The sequence below is a fragment of the Desmodus rotundus genome, chromosome 13 (assembly GCF_022682495.2).
Source record: "Desmodus rotundus isolate HL8 chromosome 13, HLdesRot8A.1, whole genome shotgun sequence".
NCBI classification, from domain to species: domain Eukaryota; kingdom Metazoa; phylum Chordata; class Mammalia; order Chiroptera; family Phyllostomidae; genus Desmodus; species Desmodus rotundus.
In genome coordinates, this window is record NC_071399.1 from 41,261,804 (window position 1) to 41,286,195 (window position 24,392).

The following is a 24,392-nucleotide window of genomic DNA, read 5'->3' on the forward strand; positions in this document are numbered from 1 at the left end:
CTTCCTGTTTATTCCTCTGCTTGCCCTAAGGAGCAACCTTTACCTCTCCTCCTCTAGGTTCATTTTTTCATGTGTGTCTATGATCTCTTCCAATCAGTCTGGCTGGGTAAGGGCCGTTTACATCACTGCTCTCCCAGGTGGAAGGGAAGGGCCTGGCAGGGTGTAAGAAGGATCCAATTCTTAGGCAAGCTAGTTTTCAAGGTCTGCTCTGTAAGGCCTACTGCGGATGCTGTGCTATCCAAACCACAAATCTGATTAGGGAGCGGGAGCAGAAGCATCATTTCAAGAGTAGAGTTGTCCCATAGAACACTTTGGGCAAAGCTGGGTTCTCTTTGTGTGAGAAAGAATATGGTCTCATTTCTTGAGCTCATTTCTTTTTCTGAATTCCCATTCTACTCTGTGTATATATTTTCAAAACTGGAAACACTCAAATGCTTCCTTTCTGCCGCTATTTCCTAGCCAGTCCTGAATCTTTAATTGAAGCAAAGCATTAATGGCCCTGGCTGGGTAGCTCAGTTGGTTTGAGTGTCGACTCAAAATGCCTAGGGTGTGGGTTTGATCCCTGGTCAGGGCACATACAAGAATCAACCAATGAATGTGGAAGTAAGTAGAACAACAAATCGATGTTCCCTCCCCTCTCTTCTTTTACCTCTCTCTCTAAAACCAATAAATAAAAAATAAAATAAAGCTAAGGATTAGCTACTCACCCACTGGATTTCTTCAGGACCTTCCACTTTTGGTAGCATTAGGCTGGAAGGAAGGACCTGGGATTGCAAGAGGGTCTCCAGGTCTTCTTCAGCCAGACCACTGGACACTGAGTTGATTCTCACACACTTTTCATTCGGGCCCAGATCAAAGTCTTCAAGAGTTTTTACTATTCTTAATCGAGCTTCATTCTGTGTTGATAAAATGTATCTCCTGTGAAACTGTTATGTAGTTTCAGAGCCTGAGCACCATTACTATATCGACAAGTTTCCTGTCTACCAAATAAGTGGTATTTGAAATAAGTCATCCAATCTGATTGGAAAGTGATTGATTTCCAGACTTCATTCAAGGTGACTATAACACAGGTGATGGCCCCTACAATGCCTACCAGCATACTCCTAAATAGTGGGGTCATCTTGCTCATTAGCATTACTTTTCAATTGCAAATTAATTGGTAGGTAACATTTATTGAGAATTTACTAAGAACTAGGCATGGTTCTAAGTCTTCTACCTGCAGTTTCTCACTTAATAAATATGAGAAGCTAGATAACATGGGCAATGGAAGGCTCATCTGTTGGCATATTCATATTAGGGAAAAAATAAAAATTTGGTTTTCTTTTTCCACATGCTTTATGCATTTTCATTCACTTAAAAAATTTTTTTGCAGCTTAGTTGAATCTTGACATTCAATTAGGAAGGCAGTCACAGGAAAATGACACTCCACACTACAAATAAGCTCCAACTTATTCAGATGTAAGGAAATAGTATCACCAAGAAACCCTTTCATGAAGTGGTAGACACTTTTTTCCTTTGATTTGACAGTCTTTGCTCCAGTTAAGGAAAGCTGAAAGGTTGAAAGTTTGCTTCAGTATTTGAACTGTCCTCAGAAAAACTGTATGAAACCAAGTATGTTAGTTATTGGCTTTGAGCTGGGTTGATGATGGTGAGTGAGGGAGGGAAAGGAGTGCATTTTCATTGATGGAGTGGTGTTTGGAGTTGAGGGAAAAACACGTTGGGTCATTACTTCCTGCCAATTTCAGTTTCAAAAACAAATTCCCCCAACTTGCCAACAGCCCTCAATAAATTTTCTTTGTCAGAATGAATATGTATCACAAGTAGTTTCATTTGGGAAGGGTTTTTATGATACTAATAAAACTTTAAAGCTTCTCACTGCTCATGAATGTGGTTTAAAAAAAAAGTCTTAACAATATGCAACCATTTGAACAGCAGTGCTTATCTAGGAAAATAGCAAACCAATATGGAGACAAGAAAAGAATTATTTGAGCTGATATTGAGTCTAAGTCTAGCAAACAAGGCAAGCCAGGATGGCTGCAGGTCTACAACCTGGTGGAAGCAGGGAACGCTTCCAAATGTGGTCTGAGTTAAACAGTGTGAGAAAATAGTAGCTCAGACTTGTCAGTTGAGATGGAAACAGGGCACGTAAGACCAGTTGAAGACAGCCCTGTGGAGTCCAGGTTTACAGAGCTCTGACTGCCAGTAATTACACCAAGCTTAGGGAAAAGCAAGACAGCGCTGACACTAGCTAAAGTGAGGGGTGATCAGCCAGCATTGGCTTGGTTCCACACCATGCTGCTGGCCATTCCACAGCTAGAAAACTCATCCACTGTTCTACCATGCCCTCTTGTTACATCGACTAAATATGAAAAAATTGAAGGTGAAAAGCTCACTCAATCAATATCATGGTTCCAAGGCCATCTAGAGTTGGTGAGAAAAATGTTCCAAGCTCTTTGGCAGTGTGTGTATTAGATCCATGGCTTTCAGAAAACCTAAAATGTGTTGTGCTCCGTGTAGCCTGCACAGCTACAAACTCAGATTGCTGCAGCCCATAAACATTTCAACTTGCAGGATTTCTTTCAATAGCAGGCCTGGCTTGTGAAAGGTCTGTTGGGACAGAGTGAATGGAAAATGGAAGGGAAGTAATTAGATCATTTAGCCTGAAATGCATTTTAAAACTAGAGTTATTTGAATCTTCATCTCCATTCTCTAATCTGCATGTGTGCTCAACTTCTTAAATCGTTAATGTTGGTGTCAAACAAAATGTGACCTCTAAGCTGTAGTTTTTTGTTGTTTCACTTGGATTTGAAGGAGACTGTTCAAAGCCCATGTTCTTAACCAGTTTATGATTTTTATCTAAAGTCAGATTGCCATGGTTTCAGCACATTCTGGTTTACATAGTAAAATTCTGCACTTGTACAACTGGCTGCAAATGAAGTACCTAATTCCAACTTTAGGCATAATCTGATTAGTACTTTTCCTGTTATAATAATGAGCAGTAAACTATCAGCATTTTATTAGACTTTTTTTTTCTCTTTCTGGCTCAGAATTAAAACCAAGTTCTTTCTACTTCATCATTCTGTACCTTTCAAAAAAAAAAAAAGATGGCTTGGACGTATATTGTCACACAACACCCTTATTAACAGGCTGTTGCTTGTTGAAATTTACATAAATTAAGTTGCCTCCCTCTGCCATGTATCCTAAAATGTCCAGCTTCACTGAAACCAACCAACAAGCATGTTGGTTTTTTTTCTTTTTGGTAGTTTAATGGTGAAGTATGTTACTGTGCTAGCAAACACACCCATGCCATCTGTTGGATGAGAGGGAGGCAGTTTCTAAGAGCAATTAAGTTTAGTTCTGGGTGTTCAGCTAGAGAGAGCCACAGTCTACCCAGCTGTGAAAAGAAAGAAATTGTGTTCATTCTGTTCTCTGCCTTTCCCTCTCTGCCCTTCTTCCCTCTCCCTAACACATACCTTACTTCTTGCTACCATCTCTTTCTCATCTCCATCACCTCACTCCTTCTCTCATTTCTGTCTTTTTCTCTGGCTCCTGTTCAGCCCTGACCATCCTTTAATTTCCATCTTGTTAGGGGGATTAGTAAAACACAGCCCATCAGAAACCACCTTCTCAGAAGGGCTAGCTGAGTAATCTGAGATTATTGGTTGCTGAGCGCTCCCTGGAGAAAGAAGGAAATGAAAATGAAAGCAAAAAGAGGCTACTCAAAACAGACAATTTTTTTTGGGGGGGGTCATATTCTGGTAGCAAAACAGGTTGTTCAAAATGAAGTTTAAAAGGAACAGTTTTCTGAACGTGCTAACACTACAAGACGGCTTTGGTAAATTATTTCTCCTGTAGGATGAACTTGTCCCCCTAAGATCTGACAACCTGGAAAAGTCAGAATAATGGAATGAAGGCCTTTACCAACAATTACATTAGATCTTTGCAGAGACTGTAGTGTGCTCTGTAGCATGTTTCATTCCAGAGGTGGGCTCTGCAGCTATCAGAGAGTCAGTACTGATCAGAATCTTCACAGGCTCTGTAGTAAAAGGTACCAAAGTTCTGGCATTCAATCAACATTTTGTGCCATGGGCTGCTCAGTTCATTGGACCAGTGGCTAATAAACTTGTCCTTCCTTATACATAAGCCACTGTATTATGTGACTCTGTCTGGGCCAGGAACAGAGACTGGGTCCTTATCACCTGGGGAAGAGACATACTCCAGTGACGTAAGAGAGCGGATAAATCAACTATCACCAAGACCTGCAGACTCCAAAATTAAAGAAGAAAATATGCATGCAGTTGGTTCAATTGGCACCCATTAAAGCTAATAACTAATCATCCTCACAAATTCCTAGCTCAGAATGATCAAATCTGCAAAGAAAACAACATCCGTCCACTTTTACACTCCAGTGGAAGAGGTGGTCCCTCGCGGCAGGGTGGCACAGTCTCGCCATCTGGAGAATAAATCGAGTGTGAAGTATAGTATAGTTTGGGACCAAGCTCCGTGGCGGCAGCTCAGCAGTCAGTTCATTAGTTCCAAACTTCCAGGGATTAGAGCAGCATCAATTCTACTGTCGGATAGGAAGAGACAGACAGGATATGGGATTCAAGGAAGATTGTGACAACCAGGAGGAGCCCCTTGGGCTTATTTATAAAACTACAAAGTATAAACAGACCTAAATAAGTGTCTTAAATAACAGCATTATCACAGTTTCATAACATCTGAATTAACACCTTTTCCTTCTTCCTCATCCCCCACCCGCCCCCCCACACATTGAAACCTTGTATGTTAATGTATAGTCGTTTTTTTTTTTTTCAGAGGAAATTGCAAAGATGACCCTGGATGCAACAGGAGCAATGAGAAAGAAAGCTGTGCAGCAGAACCGAGATTTGGTAATTAAGAAATACGAAAGACTTTCTAGACTCCAGGGAGATGCATAACATTTGTGATTTTTAAAAATGTGTAATTAATATTTTCATCCTGCAAAAGGCAAATTGCTATCCCACATATCCAAAAGCACTAGTGCATTCTATCTTTTCTGAGCTTGTCCCTTATCTCATTTCCATTTTATCTAATTCCTAAAATGCTGTCATAGGCATGGTGTGAAATAAATTTTGGGAAGAAAAAGTGGATATCAGCATCAATATGAAATTTTTTTTGAAAAATTTGAGAATGTTTGATTTAAAATAAATTCTGAGGTCTCCTTTTTCATGTACCTTTTAAAAAAAAATTTATTGTTATTCGATTACAGTTGTATGCCTTTTCTCCTCATCCTTCCACCCGCCCCAGCTGAACCCACTTCCCTCCTCCACCTCCACCCTCCCCCTTGATTTTGTCCATGTATCCTTTATAGTAGTAGTTCCTGTATCATGTACCTTTTTTATATGTTTATATTTAAAAACAGAGGTGCTTGTGACATAAAACATGTCATCACTAGTAAATTATAGTTTTGTATTTTTATTATAAATATATAAAACTTATTATAATCACAGAGACTTGTAGTGACTGCATTGGAAAAAAGGCAAATAAATTCTCGTTACTTATTACAACCTGGTAGTGTTTCCTTAGGCAAGATGATAGTGTTGAGTTTTTTATATCCCATGAATTTTTCACATGAAAACCAAATCTTGGTTTGCCTGTTTTTGAAAACAAAATCTACCACACTATTGAATATACCATGAGTTAACTGGTTTAAAATTTCATTCATTAGTAACACCAAAGGCACAGGTAACATAAGAAAAAAAATAAACTAATTGGACTTCATGAAAACTTAAAAATGTTTTAAATTTAAAAAAGCAGCCCACAAATGGGAGAAAATATTTGCAAATCATATATCTGATAAATAATTACATCCAATACATATATATAACTCCTAAAAGTCAACAACAAACAAAATAATTTTAAAATGGGAAAGGAACTAGAATAGAATTCCTTCAAAGAAGATAGATATACAAATGGCCAATAAACATGTGAAAAGATAGATGCTCAGTATCATTGATCACTAGGAAGATGCGAATCAAACCTACAATGAGATGCCACTACATCCATTAGGATGGTTACTATTAAAAAAAACAAAGCAGAAAATAACAAGTGTTTGTGAGGATGTGGAGAAATTGGAGCTTGGGCACTACTGGTAAGAATGTAAAATGTTACAACCACTACAGAAAATAGGGGGTGGTTCCTCAAAAAATTAAAAATAGAATTAACATGTTATCCAACAATTTCACTTCTGGATATATACTCATAGAATTGAAGACAGGGTCTCAGAGAGATTATTTGTACACACATGTCTGTAGCAGCATTCTTCACAATGGCTAAAATGTGGAAGCAACCCAAGTAGCCATTGATAGAAGGATGTATAAACAAAATGTGTTTTATACATAAAATGGGAATATTATTCAACTTTAAGAAGGAAGGAAATTCTGACACAGGCTACAACATGGATGAACATTGAGGGCATTATGCTCAGTGAAATAAGCCAGTCACAGAAAAACAAATACTACCTGGTTCCACTTATGTGAGTTACTTGGTCAAAATCATAAAGACAAAGTAGAATGGTGGTTGCTAGGGGCTGAGGGAGGGGTGGAATGGGAGTTATTGTTTAACGGGTACAGAATTTCAGTTTTACAAGATGAAAAGGGCTATGGAGATTGATAGTGATGATGGTTACATAGCCATGTGGGCGTATTTAATAACCACTGAATAACATACTTAAAAATGGTTAAGATAGTATCCCTTGTTATATGTATTTTACCACAATTAAAACAGGTAAAAAAATTCACTTATTGATTCATCTCACAAATTATTACATTTCATAGAATATTACATGTTTACTCTGAAAACATAGGCCTTGTTAGAGCAAAGTTTCTTATGTGTTAATTATGAAGGATATGTTAATACATAGGTTTATAGTAAAATGTTTCAATCAGTGTTCATAAAAAAAAAAAAAACTAAGCCTAAGGATGTATATGGGTGGGTGACTCATAATATGTAATTGGCATTTCTGTCCCTGACAGAGTTAATGGAAATAGAAAAATCTCTACAAAATATAATAAATCTATTAATATAGTGTTTATAATATGTATTAAAATAATTTCTTTTGAAGGTCTCTGTGCAATTAAAATATCTTTCAAAGACATTAAAACAATGGCCCTGACCAGTGTGGCTCAGTAGGTTGAGCATCATCCTGCAAGGCGAAAGGTCACCAGTTTGATTCCTGGTCAGGGCACATGCCTGAGCTACAGGCCCAGTCCCCAGTTGGGGTGCAGGTGGGGTGTGTGCAAGAGGCAACTGATCGATGTTTCTCTCATAAATCAATGTTTTCTCTCCCTCTTTTTCTTCCTCCCTTTCCCTTTCTCTAAAAATAAAGAAACAAAATCTTATAACAAAGACATTAAAACAGTGGCTTCAATTTGTCAGGCAGCCCTAGACTTTTGGCAAAATTCACAAAATGTACACTTCAAATTTGTGCATTTCATTGTACATAAATTTTACCTCAAAAGGACAAAGAGAATGGTGAACAAATGTTGAACTCTAGTCAATGACATGCACACAGTGTATTTAAGGGGAAGTGTACTGCTGCTCTCTGTAACTTACTTTGAAATGAATTTTGAAAAGTAAATGAATACAACTTTACAAATACAAAATAACATTGAATGTCAAGTGTAATTTTTTAAAAAGTAAATGAATTGATGGATGGGTAGAGGGACAGATGGATAGATATAGATTAAAGTAGGAAGAGTAAAACATTAATGGGAAAATATAGGAGGTGGATACATGGGTATTCCCTGTATAACCTTTCAACTTTTCTGATGTTGGAAATTTTTGTATAAAATTTGCTAAAACAATGAAAGACACCTCTAAAATGTTGATAATTTCTAGAGCCGGTTGATGAGTAGTACATAGGGGCTCTTTACAATATTCTCTTTATATTTGCATATTTCCACAATAAAATGTTAAATATTGGTTAATGATTTGAACTTCATTTTACTTGTTATTTGTGTGAAATAATTTTGTGGAAGATTATTTTTAGGCTTGTGATTTTTTTTTTTTGCTAACAGCTTTAAAATTCAGATGAGATATAATGTACCCATTTAAAGTATAAAATTCAATGGCTGTTAGTGTATTTACAGAGTTGAGTAACCATTGTCACAACCAACTTTAGAATATTTTTATCATCCCAAAGAGAAACCCTATACTCTGTGCAAGTCACTCCCATTTCTCTCTACTCTGGGCAACGACTAACCTGCTGTGTTTTTCTGCAGATTTGCTTTGGACATTTCATAGACATGGACCTTTCATAGACATAGAATCATGCAATATGTAGTGTTTTGTGACCGGTTTCTTTTACTTAGTACAATATTTCAAGGTTATCATGTTGTAGCATGTATCAGTATTCTCTCCCTTTTTTTATTGCCAAATAATATTTCATTGTATCGATACACTACTTTTGTTTATCTATTACTAGTTAATGGACATATGGTTTGTTTCCATTTTTGGTTATCAGGAAAAATGCTCCTATTAACATGCATGTATAAGTGTTTGTGTGGAATCTGTTTCCATTTCTCTTGGACACATACTTAGGGGAAATTAGAATTGCTGGGTTACATGGTAACTTTACGTTTAATTTTTTGAGGAACTGTTAACTGTTACTGAAGCGGCTATGTCATTTTACATTCCCACCAGCAGTGTAAGCAGGTTCCAATGCTCTACATCCTCACCATCACGTGGCATGATCCTTTTGATTACCGCTACCCTAGAGGGTGTAAAGTGTTTCTCACTGTGCTCACTATGGTTTTGACTTGCATGTCCCTGTTGACTAATGATGTTGAGTATCTTTTCATATGCATATTGGCCATTTTTTCTATCTTCTTTGGAAAAATGTCTATGCAAATCCTTTGCTCATTTAAAAAAGTTATGATAAAATACATATAAAAATTTTCATTGTAACTATTTTAAGTGTACTTTTCAGTGGTCTTAATTACATTCACAGTGTTGTGAAACCATCACCACTAATTCCCAAAGTTTTTCATCACCCCAAATCAAAACTCTGTAACCATTTTGCAATAATTCCTCAGTCCCTCCTTCCCCTTAGCCCTGGTAATCTCTAATCTTTCTGTATCTGTGCATTTGTCTATTCTAGGTGTTTCATATAAGTGAAACCATATAATATTTGTCTTTGCATGTAGCTTATTTCACTTAGCATCATAGTATCTTAAGGTCCATTCATGCTGTGGTATGTGTCTGAATTTTATTCTTTTTTTTATGGCTGAAAATATTCCACTCTGTGTGTGTGTGTGGGTGTGTTACATTTTATAAGTCCATTTATCTGTGAAAGTACATTTGGGTTGTTTCTACCTTTTGGTTATTGTGAATAATGCTAATATGAACACTGGGATACAAGTGGCTTTTGGAGTCTCTGTTTTCAACTATTTTGGGCATATATCTAGTGGTAGAATTGGTGGACCATATAGTAACTCTATTTTTAACATTTTCAGGAACTGACAGATTTATTTTCCACAATTTTGTTGCATCGTTTTACATTCCCATTAGCAATGTACCAGAGTTCCAATTTCTCCACATCTTTAATAACACCTGTTATTTTCTATTCTATTTATTTGCTTATTTTTGATATAGCCATCCTAGTGAGTGTAATCTGGTATCTTACTATGGTTTTGATTTGTACCTCTGTAATTACTAATGATGCTGAGCATCTTTTCATACTATTATTGGACATGAGTACACTTTTAGAGAAATGCCTATTCTAGTCTTTTGCCCATTTAAAAAAATTGGGTTGTTTGTATTTTTGTTGTTGAGTTATGAATGTCTTTTATACATTATGGACTTCAGATATATGATTCCCAAATATTTTCTCTCATTCCGTAGGCTGTCATTTCATTTTCTTCAAGCTGTCCTATGAAGCAAAAATTTTACAATTTTGCTGAAGTCCAATTTATCTATTTTTTCTTTTGCTATTTGTGCTTTTGTTACCACTTTTTGAGACTACTGCCTAATCCAAGCTCATGAAAATTTACAGCAATGAAATTCAAGATGGTGGCATAGGTAGAAATACTTTGCTTCTCCACACAGCCAAAAGAAGGACAACAACCAATTTAAAAACAAAAAACAACCAGAACTAGCAGAAAATCAAACTGCATGAAAAGTCTGACAACCAAGGAGTTAAAGAAGAAACATTCATCCAGACTGGTAGGAGGGGTGGAAACGGGAGGCTGGGGTGGAGAAGACACACAACAAGGCTTGGCAGCGTGGGGCAGGTGAGGCAGTGGCTGGCAGACAGGATTTCCCAAATTCATGTGTGGATAAGCCAGCCACAAGGAACAACTGGGAAGTGAGACAAACCCACAAAACTCAGGGTTCCAGCACCAGGAAATAAAGCCCCCAAACCCCTGGCTGTAAAAACCTGTAGAGGTTGTGGTGGTGGGAGAAACTCCCAGTCTTACAGGAGAGTCTGTTGGAGAGGCCCACAGGGTCCTACAATGTACACACACCCACTACCTGGGAATCAGCACCTGAAAGGGCACAATCTGTGTGAGGGAAGTGACAGAGAGCTGGGCGAGAGCCTAGCAAGGGCTATTGTGCTTTCTCTTACTCCTCCCCCACATACAGTGCCACAACACAGTGAAGTGGGTTTCCTGGCCATGGTGAATACCTAAGGCTCCACCCTTTACCATATAACTGGTGCACAGAGACAAAGAAATATGGTCCAAATGAAAGAACAGATCAAAACTCCAGAAAAAGAGCTAAGCGATGAGGAGATAGACAACCTATCAGATGCAGAGTTCAAAACACTGGTAATTAGGATGACCATGGAACTGATTGAGCATGGTTGCAAAATGAAGGGACAAATGAAGGCTACCCAAGTGAAATCATGCAAAACACACAGGGAACCAACAGTGAAGGGCAGGAAACTGGGACTCAAATCAACGATTTGGAATAAAAGGAAGAAATAAATATCCAACTGGATCAGAACGAAGAAACAAGAATCCAAAAAAAATGAAGAGGGGCTAAGAAAACTCTGGGACAACTTTAAACATTACAACATGTAAATCATAGGGTTGCTGAAGGAGAAGAGGAAGAACAAGAAATGGAAAATTTATTCGAACAAATAATGAAGGAAAACTCCCCCAATCTTGCAAAGGAACTAGACATGCAAGTCCAGGATGCTCAGAAAGTCCCAAAGAAATTGGATCCAAGAAGAAACACGCCAAGACACATTATAATTAACTTACCCAAGATTAAAGACAAAGAGAAATCTCAAAAGCAGCAAGAGAAAAGGAGACAGTTACCTACAAAGGACTTCCCATAAGACGATCAGCTGATTTCTCAAAAGAAACCTTGCAGGCAAGAAGAGACTGGAAAGGAGTATTCCAAGTCATGAAAGGCAAGGATCTACATCCAAGATTACTCTATTCAGCAAAGCTATCATTTAGAATGGAAGGGAAGATAAAATACTTCCCAGATAAGGTCAAGTTCAAGGAGTTCATCATCACCAATCCCTTATTATATGAAATGTTAAAGGGACTTATCTAAGAAAAAGAAGATCAAAAATATGAACAGTGAAATGACAACAAACTCACAACTATCGACAACTGAACCTAAAAAACAAAAATAAAAACTAATCAAATAACTAGAACAGGATCAGAAGCACAGAAATGGAGACCACATGGAGGGTTATCTGTGGGGAGGGGGAGAGGGAAGCATGGGGGAAAAGGTACAGGGAAAAGAAGCATAATTGGTAGGTACAAAATGGAGAGGGGTAGGTTAAGAATAGTATAAGAAATGGGGAAGCCAAAGACCTTATATGTATGACCCATGGACATGAAATAAAGGGGGTGGAATGCAGGAGGGGGGAGGTTCAGGGCGGAGGGGGGTAAAGGGGAGAAAAACAAATGTGACAACTAAAATAGCATAATGAATAAAATAATTTTTTTTAAAAAAGAACATTTACAGCTATGTTTTCTTTTAAGTGTTAACATTTAAGCCCTTGTATATTCTGAATATACATATTCACACACACACATATATATATTTTGAATAAGGAGTGAGATGGGGAGGCTTATGATATTTTCATTTTATGTTTTCAGTCTTTTTTAAAAATATAGTTATTGATTATGCTATTACAGTTGTCCCATTTCCCGCCCCCCTCAATCCACTCCATCCTGCCCACCCTCTCCCTCCCACATTCCCCCCCTATAGTTCATGTCCATGGGTCATACTTATAAGTTCTTTGGCTTCTACATTTCCTACACTATTCTTACCCTCCCCCTGTCTATTTTCCACCTATCATCTATGCTACTTATTCTCTGTACCTTTCCCCCCCTCTCCCCCTCCCACCCCCCTATTGACAACCCTCCATGTGATCTCCATCTCTATGGTTCTGTTCCTGTTCTAGTTGTTTGCCTAGTGTGCTCTTGTTTTTGTTTTAGGTGTGGTCGTTAATAACTGTGAGTTTGCTGTCATCTTTACTGTTCATATTTTTTATCTTCTTTTTCTTAGGTAAGTCCCTTTAACATTTCATATAATAAGGGCTTGGTGATGATGAACTTCTTTAACTTGACCTTATCTGAGAAGCACTTTATCTTCCCTTCCATTCTAAATGATAGCTTTGCTGGATACAGTAATCTTGGATGTAGGCCCTTGCCTTTCATGACTTGGAATACTTCTTGCCAGCCCCTTCTTGCCTGGAAGGTCTCTTTGGAGAAATCAGCTGACAGTCTTATGGGAAGTCCTATGTAGGTAACTGTCTCCTTTTCTCTTGCTGCTTCTAAGATTCTCTCCTGTTTCATCTTGGGTAATGTAATTATGATGTGCCTTGGTGTGTTCCTCCTTGGGTCCAGCTTCTTTGGGACTCTCTGAGCTTCCTGGACTTCCTGGGAGTCTATTTCCTTTGCCAGATGAGGGAAGTTCTCCTTCATTATTTGTTCAAATAAGTTTTCAATTTCTTGTTCTTCCTCTTCTCCTTCTGGCACCCCTATAATTCGGATGTTGGAACGTTTCAAGATGTCCTGGAGGTTCCTAAGCCTCTCCTCATTTTTCCCAATTCTTGTTTCTTCATTTTTTTCTGGTTGGATGTTTCTTTCTTCCTTCTGATCCACACCGTTGATTTGAGTCCCAGTTTCCTTCACATCACTATTGGTTCCCTGTACATTTTCCTTTGTTTCTCTTAGCATAGGCTTCATTTTTTCTTCTGGTTTTTGAACAGATTCAACCAATTCTGTGAGTGTCTTGATAACCAGTGTTTTGAACTGTGCATCCGATAGGTTGGCTATCTCTTCCTCGCTTAGCTGTATTTTTTCTGGAGCTTTGAAGTGTTCTGTCATTTGGGCCTTTTTTTTTTTTTGGTCTTGGCGTGTCTGTTACTTAAAGGGGCGGAGCCTTAGGTGTTCCCGGTGGCGGGGTAATGCTGGTCACTGCACTGTGATGCTGTACGTGAGGGAGGGGCCAAGAGGGAGCAATGGCGCCTGCTCCACTCTCCTCTGTATTTCAATCTTTCACTCTGATACCCACAATCAAACTGGGCCCCTCTGGTGCTGGTTCCTGAGTGGGTGGGCTTGTGCACGCCCTAGGCCCCTGTGGGTCTCTCCAGCAACCTCTCCTGTGAGGCTGGGAGTCTCTCCTGCTGCTGCCCCAACCCCCGTGGGCGTTTTCAATCAGAGGTTTGAGGCTTTATTTCCCTGCGCTGGAGCCCTGGGTTACAGGGTCTGCTTCGCTCTCCACTGTTTGTCCGGTTTATCTGTGTGTGAGTGTGGGGCCACGGGGTCTGCCAGTGGTAGGACTGCCTGCCCCGTTCTTCCCACACTCTGCCAGTCTCGGTCCCGCCAGGGCAACGTGAGTCCTCTCTGCCCCGGCTGCCCGTCTCTGCCCCTCCTACCGGTCTGGATGAATGTTTATTTTTTATCTCCTTGGTGTGGGACCTCCTTGCCATTGGATTTTCGTCAGTTCTGGTTGTGCGAGGAGGCACCGTGTGTCTACCTACGCCGCCATCTTGGTTCTCTTCATGTTTTCAGTCTTTATAACTCAACAATACAATGAGAATTCCCTATGAAGAGAAAACTGAAGGGGAAGGAAGGGGCTTACTTCGTAACATCAGCCTCTTCACTCTGCTTTGCCCTAGCCCACAACTGGCCAGTGGTTGGTGTTTGGATTTCTTGCTGCCATAGGCCTATCCATCCCCTTTCCTCACTCTCCATCTCTTTTATTTTGCCCTTTCCCTACCTGCCGCTGATAGATTTTCCTCAACTGCATGTGACAGGCCTTGTGTGTTTTGAGAACCTTGCTAGGCACCCTCATGGCCTCTGAAGGGCCTCACATCCAAATTCACAGGGAAATGTTGTGCTAGTGCTGAGAACATGTCCCTCACAGGCATAGCTGCCTATACTTTTTATATTTCTTGTTAACTTTATGATGTAAGCATGGATGGAACTGGAGAGCACTATGCTAAGTGAAATAACCCAGGTGGTGAGGGACAAATACCATATGATCTCACCTTTAATTGGAACATAATCAACAGAATTAAAAAGCAAACAAAATATAACCAGAGACATTGAAGTTAAGAACAATCTAACAATAGCCAGAGGGGGGGGGAGGGGACAGTGGGGAGAGGGGATTACAGGAACTACTATAAAGGACACGTGGACAAAATCAAGGGGGAGGGTGGAAGCAGGGGAGGGAGATGGGTTTGGCTAGGGTGGGGGGAGGGGTGGGGATAAAACACAGACAACTGTAATTGAACAACAATAAAATTAAAAAAACCTTTATGATGTAGTAGGGTGGTTTTGAGGTACACTTTGTGCACAACTTTTTAAAAAGACAAAGTATTTACCTACTAAAGGCAGGTGTTGACTTTTTCAATGTTAATAACAACCATGATGCTCAGATTTATCTGTGGACATGGAGTCTGCAAGTGCATGGCTCCTCCCACCCTTATTATTTCCTTTGTTCTCACTCATTGCTTGTTCTCATAGCATCAGTGAGGCAATGCTATAATTTTTGTTTTCTAGCAGGGTAGCAGAGGCACAAGGAGTATGAGATTTGTCCCAGGTGGGACAATCTGTGAATGAAGTAATGGGAGCTTTGTCATGCTGACTCTAGAGGGACCATTAGCACGGCCATATGATGAGAAGGATCCAGCGGAACACTGAACACCATTATTCATTAGGTGTTTTACATACTTAAGGCCAAACATCCAGATATTTGGAGACATTTAGATAACTGACAGGATTTGTTTTTTTTCTTTAAGATTGTGATTCTGGCCTGGATGGTGTGGCTCAGCGGATTGAGTGCTGGCCTGTGAATCAAAGGGTCGCCAGTTTGATTCCCAGTCAGGGCACACGCCTGGGTTGCAGGCCAGGCCCCCAGTAGGGGGTGTGCAAGAGGCAACCACACATTGATGTTTCCCTCCCTCTCTCTCCCTCCCTTCCCGTCTCTAAAAATAAATAAATAAATAATTTAAAAAAGACTGTGATTCTGGAAAGAAAGTTTCCTGAACATCATCTCCAGATTCTGCCTGATGTCCCTGGCCTGGTGCATTTAAAATTTTTAAAATTCTCCAGTAGGAGAGGAATTATTCAAATGCTATCCACCATGCAGGGTGCTGGGGATGGGTGGGGGGCGGTGGGTAGGGAAAGATAGTAAGATCACTTTATATTGTTATATAAATCAGTAGAGGAATGTATCATCTAGTTGTGGTGGTAAAAAGCCCATAGAATAGGAAGTGAAATAACAGTTCTAGTCAGTGGAATAGACAGTAGGACCCCAGGACTTAGAGGCAGGAGGGAGCACTTCAGGCTGAGATGGGGGAAGGGGATGGGTGCAGAAGACCAAGCAGAAATCTAAAGTGGAGAAGGAGCAAGGCAGGAAGAGGGAGTGAAGAAAATGGCAGGTGGTCAAGACATATGAGGTTAGCTAAGGAAGGTGCTAGGTGTCAGGAGATGGACAGAAAGATGGGAGATTCCAAAGCAGGTAGGAGTAAGCCCATGATTTAGGAACAAAGGGCTGAGGCCCTGTTCCACTGGGAAAGGAGAGGGTGATGGGAGTGGTGAGCCAAGAATGCCCACCTTCTTTATTGGAAGGTGTACTGGTTTAGATTGGGGGAAGGTCTGTCTCCCACAGCCCTTGAGCACTAAGGAGAGAAGTTCCATGCTTGAGACTGCCTTGCCCATGGGCATCCCTGGAGTGTGAAACATGTGCTTTTATCAGGAGAGGGCTTCTAGTCCCAAAGCTACTCAAGTTTTTCTTTGGAATGGGTGTTGGTACAGGGGTCCCTGAACTGGGGCATTCACAGTGCACTGCAATGAAAAAGAAACAAGTACACATGGAGTGGGCATGCTGGCCCACCTCCCTCCCGGGAGCCTTCTAATAGGTCTCCTCTGCCCTGGCTGGTGCAAAGCACAGCCCCAAGCACAGCTGCCCCTCTAGGTGCAACTAGCTATATTTGTGTTTTGCAACTTCTCTAGGTTAGAGGAAATAATTAACTGTTTTGGTTCAAAAGCCCCCTGCTGGGTTGCAGTCTGCGTGGGAGAATAAAAATAAACAAGTGAAAGGGAAGGAACAGTGTCATCAAAGGGCTCTGAAACTACTTTTCTTCATTATGAGGATGAAAGAAAACACTGCCATTTGCCACAGGTGCCACGGATTACCCACGCAGGGCAGGTCTGCTGGCCTTTCATTCTTTTTAAATGATAAATCAAGAGCGATCAGTTCATAATTTAATGAGGCAGCCTTGCCACGGCTCCAGATACACATCAGATAACAGCCATGTCACCCGGCCTGGCCTGAGCAGTGTTACTATGATGCTTAACAACCATGTTTTGGCTGATGACTTTCTTTAGTTCTCCACCTGGCTTGAGATACATTGCTAGAAATGATCCAAATTTGTCGCTTAATGTAAGTATCGAGAACTAGTTGGTTTTTCAAAAAATTAAGCCAAAGTTTGTTCACTTCAATGGAGGAAAACATTTGTTTCCCTGCCCATCACCAAATTTTGGAAGCAAGTTGGGCCGCTTCTCTCGAAGGCCGCACTCAGGTGGGTTTGAGGGAGCTGAGCCAATGGTGCTGCTGAGGGATGCTTGCCTGTGTGCCGATCGGACCAACACTGCTCTAAGGTGCTGACACGCAGAATCTTGTCTCCATAAATAGGAGGTTATGAAAGCTTACAGAGAGAAGTATAAATGACTAGTGGTAAGGCACAAACAGTTTTGCAGTTAAACTGAGCTATCGGAGTTTTTGCTAGCTGCAGGGTCCAGGCCTTGTCTTCTCATTCTGGGGAGGAAGCTTTACCTGGTGGCAGAGCAGTATCCCATACAGAGCTCTGCAGATCCCTTAGTGTTAACGAGTCCTCCTGGCAGCCCTGAACGAAGAAATTAGGTGACTGAGTAAACTCTGCAATGGCAGAAATAGACCATAAAGAAAGATTTCTTGCAGTACACTAAACTGGATCATTTTGCTCACAAACTACTGTGAAGGTAGATGAGGCTTTAGAACTAAAAGGAGTTTTAGAACTCCCTACAAATATAGCCAGTTAGTTGGTTCTACCTTTGCATATTTTAATTTCTGTTGCTCAAATATATACTCACACACTCACTTTACAGGAGCTAATCATATGTTTTTCATGCTTTGCTGTTTGTCTTGCTCTCTAATTATTTCCCAAAGTGGTAATCTTAAAAAAAAACCTTTATTTTAGGTGGCAAATTTACAGGTATTTTAAAAAGTAGAACTTTTGCATCCTATTCTTTACTTATTTTATTTTATTCTAAAATCAGCAAGGAAAATAAAAATATAAAATGGAAAACTGAAGAATGGAGGATGATGATCATAGAGTATTTTCTTTTCTTTTCTTAAAAAAGGGGCAGAGTCTGTTCTTTAACTATGGCTTGGTTACAGTGAAGGGCTTTTCTCAAGGGCCAACCCATGTAGGAGGAGCCGTGTCCTTGTGATCTACTGGAGCATGACCCTATTCCTCTGACGATGGGTACCTTGGAGAGAGTTCCATAGCCCAGGGTCATCTTACCTAGCTCAACAACCCTAGATCTTCCATAACTAAATGTCTTCCTCGAAAAAAATGCTAATAAAACAACGCAATGGCTGGCAGCACACTTGATTTTCATTTCGTTCTACACCTTTTCCTCTTGCCAGCTCTTCACGTTGACTTTCTCAGCAGCTTCATTCCTTCACTGGTGCCAGGTAGGCTCACTGAAGAACCACTTGGGTTTTCTTTCCTCTTTTTGCGCCCAGTAAATTTTCATAAAACATTTAACATGAGAACAAGCAGGTTAATTTACTGTGCCAGTGAGCCAAGGCTCTCTGCAACACTGCCATGTTTTGGCATCAGAGTCAGAGGCCTCAGTCCCAGTGGCGAAGATGCTTGCCAGAGCCTTCTCTGTGCAGACACCAGGTGTGATTTAGCAGAACAGATTGTGTGGACGCTCAGCGGCTTCAATAATCCATGCGTCAGAACCAAATTGTATCCTTCGTGTGAGATGAAGATGAAAGTCTCATGGGTAGAAGTTCTGCCAGTAAAGGCCTCTGGACATATAGGAAATGGGAAAATCACCCCATCTGGCATTACCCACTTCATTTGAGGAAGATTAAAGTTCTCCTTAACGGTATCAGAACCCTGTTAAAATGTCCCATCATATCACAATGCTATTTTCCTCTAATGACAGGTAGGCAATGCGAATGAAAGATATATCTCTATCTATCTATCTATCTATCCACCTATCTATAAAGATATGCAAAAAATGGAATTACAGTTGACCCTTGAACAGCATGGGGTTAAGGGTACTGATCCCCATGCAATCAAAAATCCAAGTATAACTTTTGACTCTTCAAAAACTTTACTAATAGCTGTGGCTCGTGTGGCTCAGTGGGTTGAGGGCCGGTCTGTGAACAGGAAGGTTGCTCATTTGATTTCCAGTGAGGGTACATGCCCCGATTGTAGGCTAGGTCCCCACTTGGGGGCATGCAAGAGGCAACTGATCGATGTTTCCCACAGCGATGTTTCTCTCCTTTTTCTCCCTCCCTCCCCTTCTCTCTAAAAAATAAAGTCTTAAAAACATCTTTACCAATAGCCTACTGTCAACTGGAAGCCTTACAGATAACATAAACAGTTGATTAACACGTATTTTGTATATGTATTCTTAAAGTAAGATATAGAAAAGAAAATGTTAAGAAAATCATAACAGAAAATACATGTACAGTATACATTGAAAAATAATCCACATAAAAGTGGACCTGCACAGTTCAAACCTGTGTGTTGTTGAAAGGTCAACTGTATAAGGAGATTTTAAAACTCACTGAATCCAGACTTTGATATAACATAATCAGTGCCTCAACCACACACAACAGCTTGGTTGACAGTGACTTTGAACACAGGTTCTAGGTGTCAGCCCTTGGGATGCTGCTTAGGGAAGACTTTCAGGGAAGAAGCCAAGCTTTGAGGTTAGCACAGTGCAGACCTCAGAGAAGAGAACAGCATGCTTCCCACATTGACAAGCTCAGTAAGTCTTGAGAAAAGGACAGGTTACCCCACAGCAAGAGTGGCTGAAGTCACGTGGAAGATGATTTTAGGACAAGCTAAGCAAACACAACTGTTGGAATTACCAGCCTTTTTGTTCAGACCATTGCCATGGGCAATTTAATGCATAGTGATGTAAAATTAGGTCATGGAGAGGACCAATGGTGTACCAGTGGCATCCCAATGCAGACTAATATGGCTTTGGAATGAAGTGTATGTGCTCGCACATTCAAAATTACTTGATAATGATGATGTACATGTATATACAGTTCTTATATAACTTTTTAAAAATATATTTTATTGATTATGCTATTACAGTTGTCCTATTTCCCCCTCTTTGTCTTCCTCCACCCAGTACCCTCCATTTCCTCTGGCAATGCCACCCCTTAGTTCATGTCCATGGCTTGTGCATACAAGTCCTTTGGCTTCTCCATTTCCTATACTGTTCTTAACACTCCCCCATTTATTCTGTACCTACCAATTTGTACTTCTTAATCCCTGCACCTTTGCCCCCCTTCTCTCCCTTCCCCCTCCCAACTGATAACCTTCCAAATAATCTCCATATCTATGATTGTTTTTGTTCTGCTTGTTTGCTTAGCTTCTTGTTTAGATTCAATTGTTGATAGTTGGGAATTTATTGCCATTTTAATGTTCATTGTTTTGATTTTTTTTTTCTTAAATGTATCTCTTTAACATTTCATATAATAATGGCTTGGTGATGATGAACTCCTTCAGCTTTACCTTGTCTTCGAAGCACTTTATCTGCCCTTCAATTCTAAATGACAGCTTTGCTGGATAGAGTAATCTAGATTGTAGGTCCTTGCTTTTCATCATTTTGAATACTTCTTGTCATTCCATTCTAGCCTGCAAAGTTTCTTTTGAGAAATCAGCTGATAGTCTTATGGGAACTCCTTTGTAGGTAACTGTCTCCTTTTCTCTTGCTGCTTTTAAGATTCTCTCTTTATCTTTAAACTTTGGCATTTTAATTATGATGTGTTTTGTTGTGGTCCTCTTTGGGCCCAACTTCTTTTGGACTCTGTGCTTTCTGTACTTGTATGTCTATTTCCTTCACCAAATTAGGAATTTTTTCTTTCATTATTTTTTCAAATACGTTTTTAATTTCTTGCTCTTCCCCTTCTCCTTCTGGCACCCCTATGATTTGGAAGTTTGGTACACTTATAGATGTCCCAGAAGTTCCTAAGCCTATCCTCACTTTTTTTTTAGTTCTTTTTTCTTCTTGCTATTTTGATTGAATGCTTTTTCTTCCTCGTGTTCCAAATCATTGATTTGATTCTCGGCTTCATCCTCTTCACTGTTGGTTCCCTGTAGATGTTTCTTTATTTCACTTAATGCAACCTTCATTTCTGCCTGAGTATTTTTTATGGTGTTGAAGTACCCAGTGAGTTCCTGGAGCATCCTGATAACCAGTGCTTTGAACTCCACATCTGATAGATTGCTTATCTCCATCTTCTTTAGTTCTTCTTCTGGAGTTTTGTTGGTTTCTTTCAATTGGACCATATTTCTTTGTCTCCTCAATTTGGCAGCCCCCCTGTGTTTGTTTCTGTGTATTAGGTAGAGATGCTTTGCGTTCCTGTCTTACCACACCTATTTTGTATGGGGCAGACCCTTAGGTAATTGTCAGGGCAGGGCAACCCATGTCACTGCTCTGTTGTTCTTTGTGTGGGAAGGCTTGCAGAGGGGACAATGCCACTGCGTGGCCTCTGCAGGTTTGCCTAGGAGGAAGCTGTCTCCCCACTAACTTTTCAGTTTCTCCCCATATGCCACTGGTGCCCTTCCAGCTGTTGCCCTGGTGCTGAATCCCAGAGCAGATGGGTCTGCGTGATTCCTAATTTCATTGCTGGCCCTTTAAAAGGACACAGTTTCTTCCATCACCCCAACCCCCACCGGTTTTTAAAGCCTGAAGTTATGGAGACTTATCTCCCTAGCACTGGGACTCTGGGCTGCGTGGGCTTGACTAGAGCTGGGATCCCTTGCTCCCAAGGTATCCCTCCCACTTTTACCCACCACAAATGAATGTGGGACAGTCTGTTCCTATCTCTTTGCCTCTCTGCATCTCTGCCCCTCTTGCCCATCTGGATGAATGTGGCTTTTTTTAAATCCTTGGTTGTTGGACTTCCACACAACTCAATTTTCTGACAATTCTAGGTGATACTTATTTTGTAGTGCAGCTATTATTTTTTTCCTAGTTGTGCAGAGAGGTGAGGCATGTTTACCTATGTCTCCATCTTGAATGGAAGTCTACATAGTCATTTATAATAACTGCAGAGTATGCCATTATTTGGATACCCTATAATTTAATCAATCTCCAACTTTTGGTTATTAATTCATCATTTTATTCAACAGATACTTACTGAATACTGTTTATGTGCCAGATTCATCTCCATGCCTACATGGAACTTATATTGCAGTTAGGAAAATAGCTAATAAGTAAGCAAACCAATAAACAGTTGCAGCCTATGAAAAATTAGTAAGAGAACAGAATTTGGTAATGGGATACAGTGATGGGTGGATGGGTGTAGGGCAGCTCTTTGAGATAGGGAAACAAACAGCCTCTTTGAGGATGTGACATTTGCCTTGATACCAAAAGATTGTACACAAAGCTTTAACAAATATCCTAGAACGTTCATCTTAGAACGTTTGCCTGAATATTTCCTCAGGATAAATCCTAGAAGTGCAAATGCTAGGTCAAGTTCCATGCTCATTTAGGCTCCCAAGGATTGGCCATCAAAGTCCAACCCTCACAGCCTCCCTCTAAACCAGCTGTGGATCCCGCAAGTCTAGGTTCCCTTTCCAACTGTGCCCAATGAGTGCTCTTTAAGAGACTGTCTCTTAACCTCATTATACCTCAATTTCCTCATCTGAAAAATGGGGACAATAAAAGTGCCTGTCACCCTGGCTAGTGTAGGTCAGTAGATTGAGCGCCAGCCTGTGAACCAAAGGGTTGCCAGTTCGATTCCCAGTCAGGGCACGTGCCTGGGTTGAGGGCCAGGTCCCTAGGTGGAGACACGTGAGAGGCAACCACACATTGATGTTTCTCTCCCTCTCTTTCTCCTTCCCTTCCTCTATCTCTAAATAAATAAATAAAATCTTTTTTTAAAAAGTGCCTGTCCCAGACTGGTGAGATATGACAAGGGTGTGACATAAGTGGTTAACAGATGTTACATTACAAAAATACACAATCATTTAACATGTACACTAAAATTGCCTTTTATTTTTTTAAAGGACTGTACAAACTTAAGGTTTTCAATAACCTATGTCCTCAGACCAGGACTGTAACCACATGAGGACAGAAGTGTATCTTATAGCTCTTGCGTCCTTAGTATCTGATTGAAAGGAAAACGCAGAGGGCTGATTCCCTGACACTAAGGTGAGTCCCCAGAGGGGCCAGTCTACTCACGGATAACAGGAGTAGCCTGTCCACCAAACCTTAGACCTTCATTTTGTATGAGATCAGAACTTAAACATCTAAAGTCTTTTCTCCTACAGGTACTGCGAGCTTCAGGTTGCTGAATTCTTCAGGAAGGCAGGTAAGCTAGTGTGCTCACCATTGCATGTTTAAAAAAACAATCCCCCAAATATCAACCTGCTGAATGTTATTGTTCCAACTTAGAAACTCCAACTCAGGAATCTTCAGTCAGTGCCTCAGCAGAAATAGAAGGCCACAGGTTGAAGACCATAAGGAACAAGAGGTTTTCTTCTTTTTTTCCAGAACATTTTTGAATGGAGGTGGTTGTGATAACAGTTTTTACAAAAGGAGAGTGAGAGATATGATAGGGAGGAGAATGGAAAGGGAGGACTGAAGGAAAAAGAGTTCCAGAATTTCTGCTGGTTTCTCTGATCACCTTAGGCATGTAGGTCTCATACAGACACATGAGATTTGAAACCCTCAGAGTTCCTAGCATAGTGTCAGGGGAGGTGGGCACAGAGTAGGTGTCCTGCCTGGGAAGTAGATGACTGTACACTTAACTAGAGAGTCAGACAGAAAATCTGCTCTTTCTCTTCTCTTTGTCTTTGTTTCTCTCTCTTCCTGCGCCCAGTGCCCACCCCCACCCCCTCAACACACACACAGAAACATTGTTTTCTCTAAGTCTTTTAGGTTCTTGCTAAAAGAAACAGGTGCCCATCCTTAGGTTTGGTGCATTATTTCTTAAATTTTGTAAATGTGATTGGTAACTTAGGTGCTAGAGTAAGAATCAGAGATTCAGAGTCTTAGAGTTGGGATGAATCTTCAAAGTTACCCTGAGAAGCTCTATCCAAGGCAGAATCCCTTGTAGCCTCTTGGCAGTTGATCATCCTGCCACTGGGTAGCCCTTCAAATATGTGAGGATGGTTATTACATTTCCTAAGTCTTCTGTCTTCCAACATTCGTGTTCTAATAGTTGTCTTTCTGAAGGCCTAGGATACAGATTCACCATTGTCTCACTTCTGAGTTGCCCTCTTCTGGACATACCCAGATTTGGTGCTGCTCTTTCTAAACTCAAAACAGGGCCTCCCACTGTTCTTTACTGGGATGCTGTGCTGGCCACACAGGAGACTTCTAAAAAAGTTGGTAAAAAGTTTTATTTGATTACAATGTTAGTCGAACTCTTCACCCATTCATTGTGCTTAACAACATAGCTTTCATTACGTCTTCATAAATCCAGCCATTCTTAATACTAATTTTTCAGTTTTGAAAGGGTTTTAAGAATGTCATAATACATTTAATAACTTCTGGTAATATTGGAAGATTAGCATATTCCATAAGTCAGTCTTCACCTTCTTCCAAAGCAAAAAAAATGTGTATATTCAGAATTATTATTTTTTTAAACTCACTTTTATCTGCCATTGAAACTATGCC

General features: G+C 40.3%; 1 protein-coding gene across 8 annotated transcripts in view; it reads right to left on the minus strand.

Annotated features, from left to right (window-relative positions):
- Window positions 1-24,392, minus strand: part of CLYBL (citramalyl-CoA lyase) — a 327,539-nt gene that overhangs the window by 62,454 nt on the left and 240,693 nt on the right. For all 8 annotated transcript variants that reach the window (XR_006653760.2, XM_024578802.3, XM_045186655.2 and 5 more), the window contains one exon: window positions 708-896. Coding sequence is in view for 7 of the 8 variants with exons in the window: in XM_024578802.3 (XP_024434570.2) it covers window positions 708-896 (189 nt within the window). In the remaining variant the exon portion in view is untranslated. The remainder of the gene's footprint in view (window positions 1-707; window positions 897-24,392) is intronic.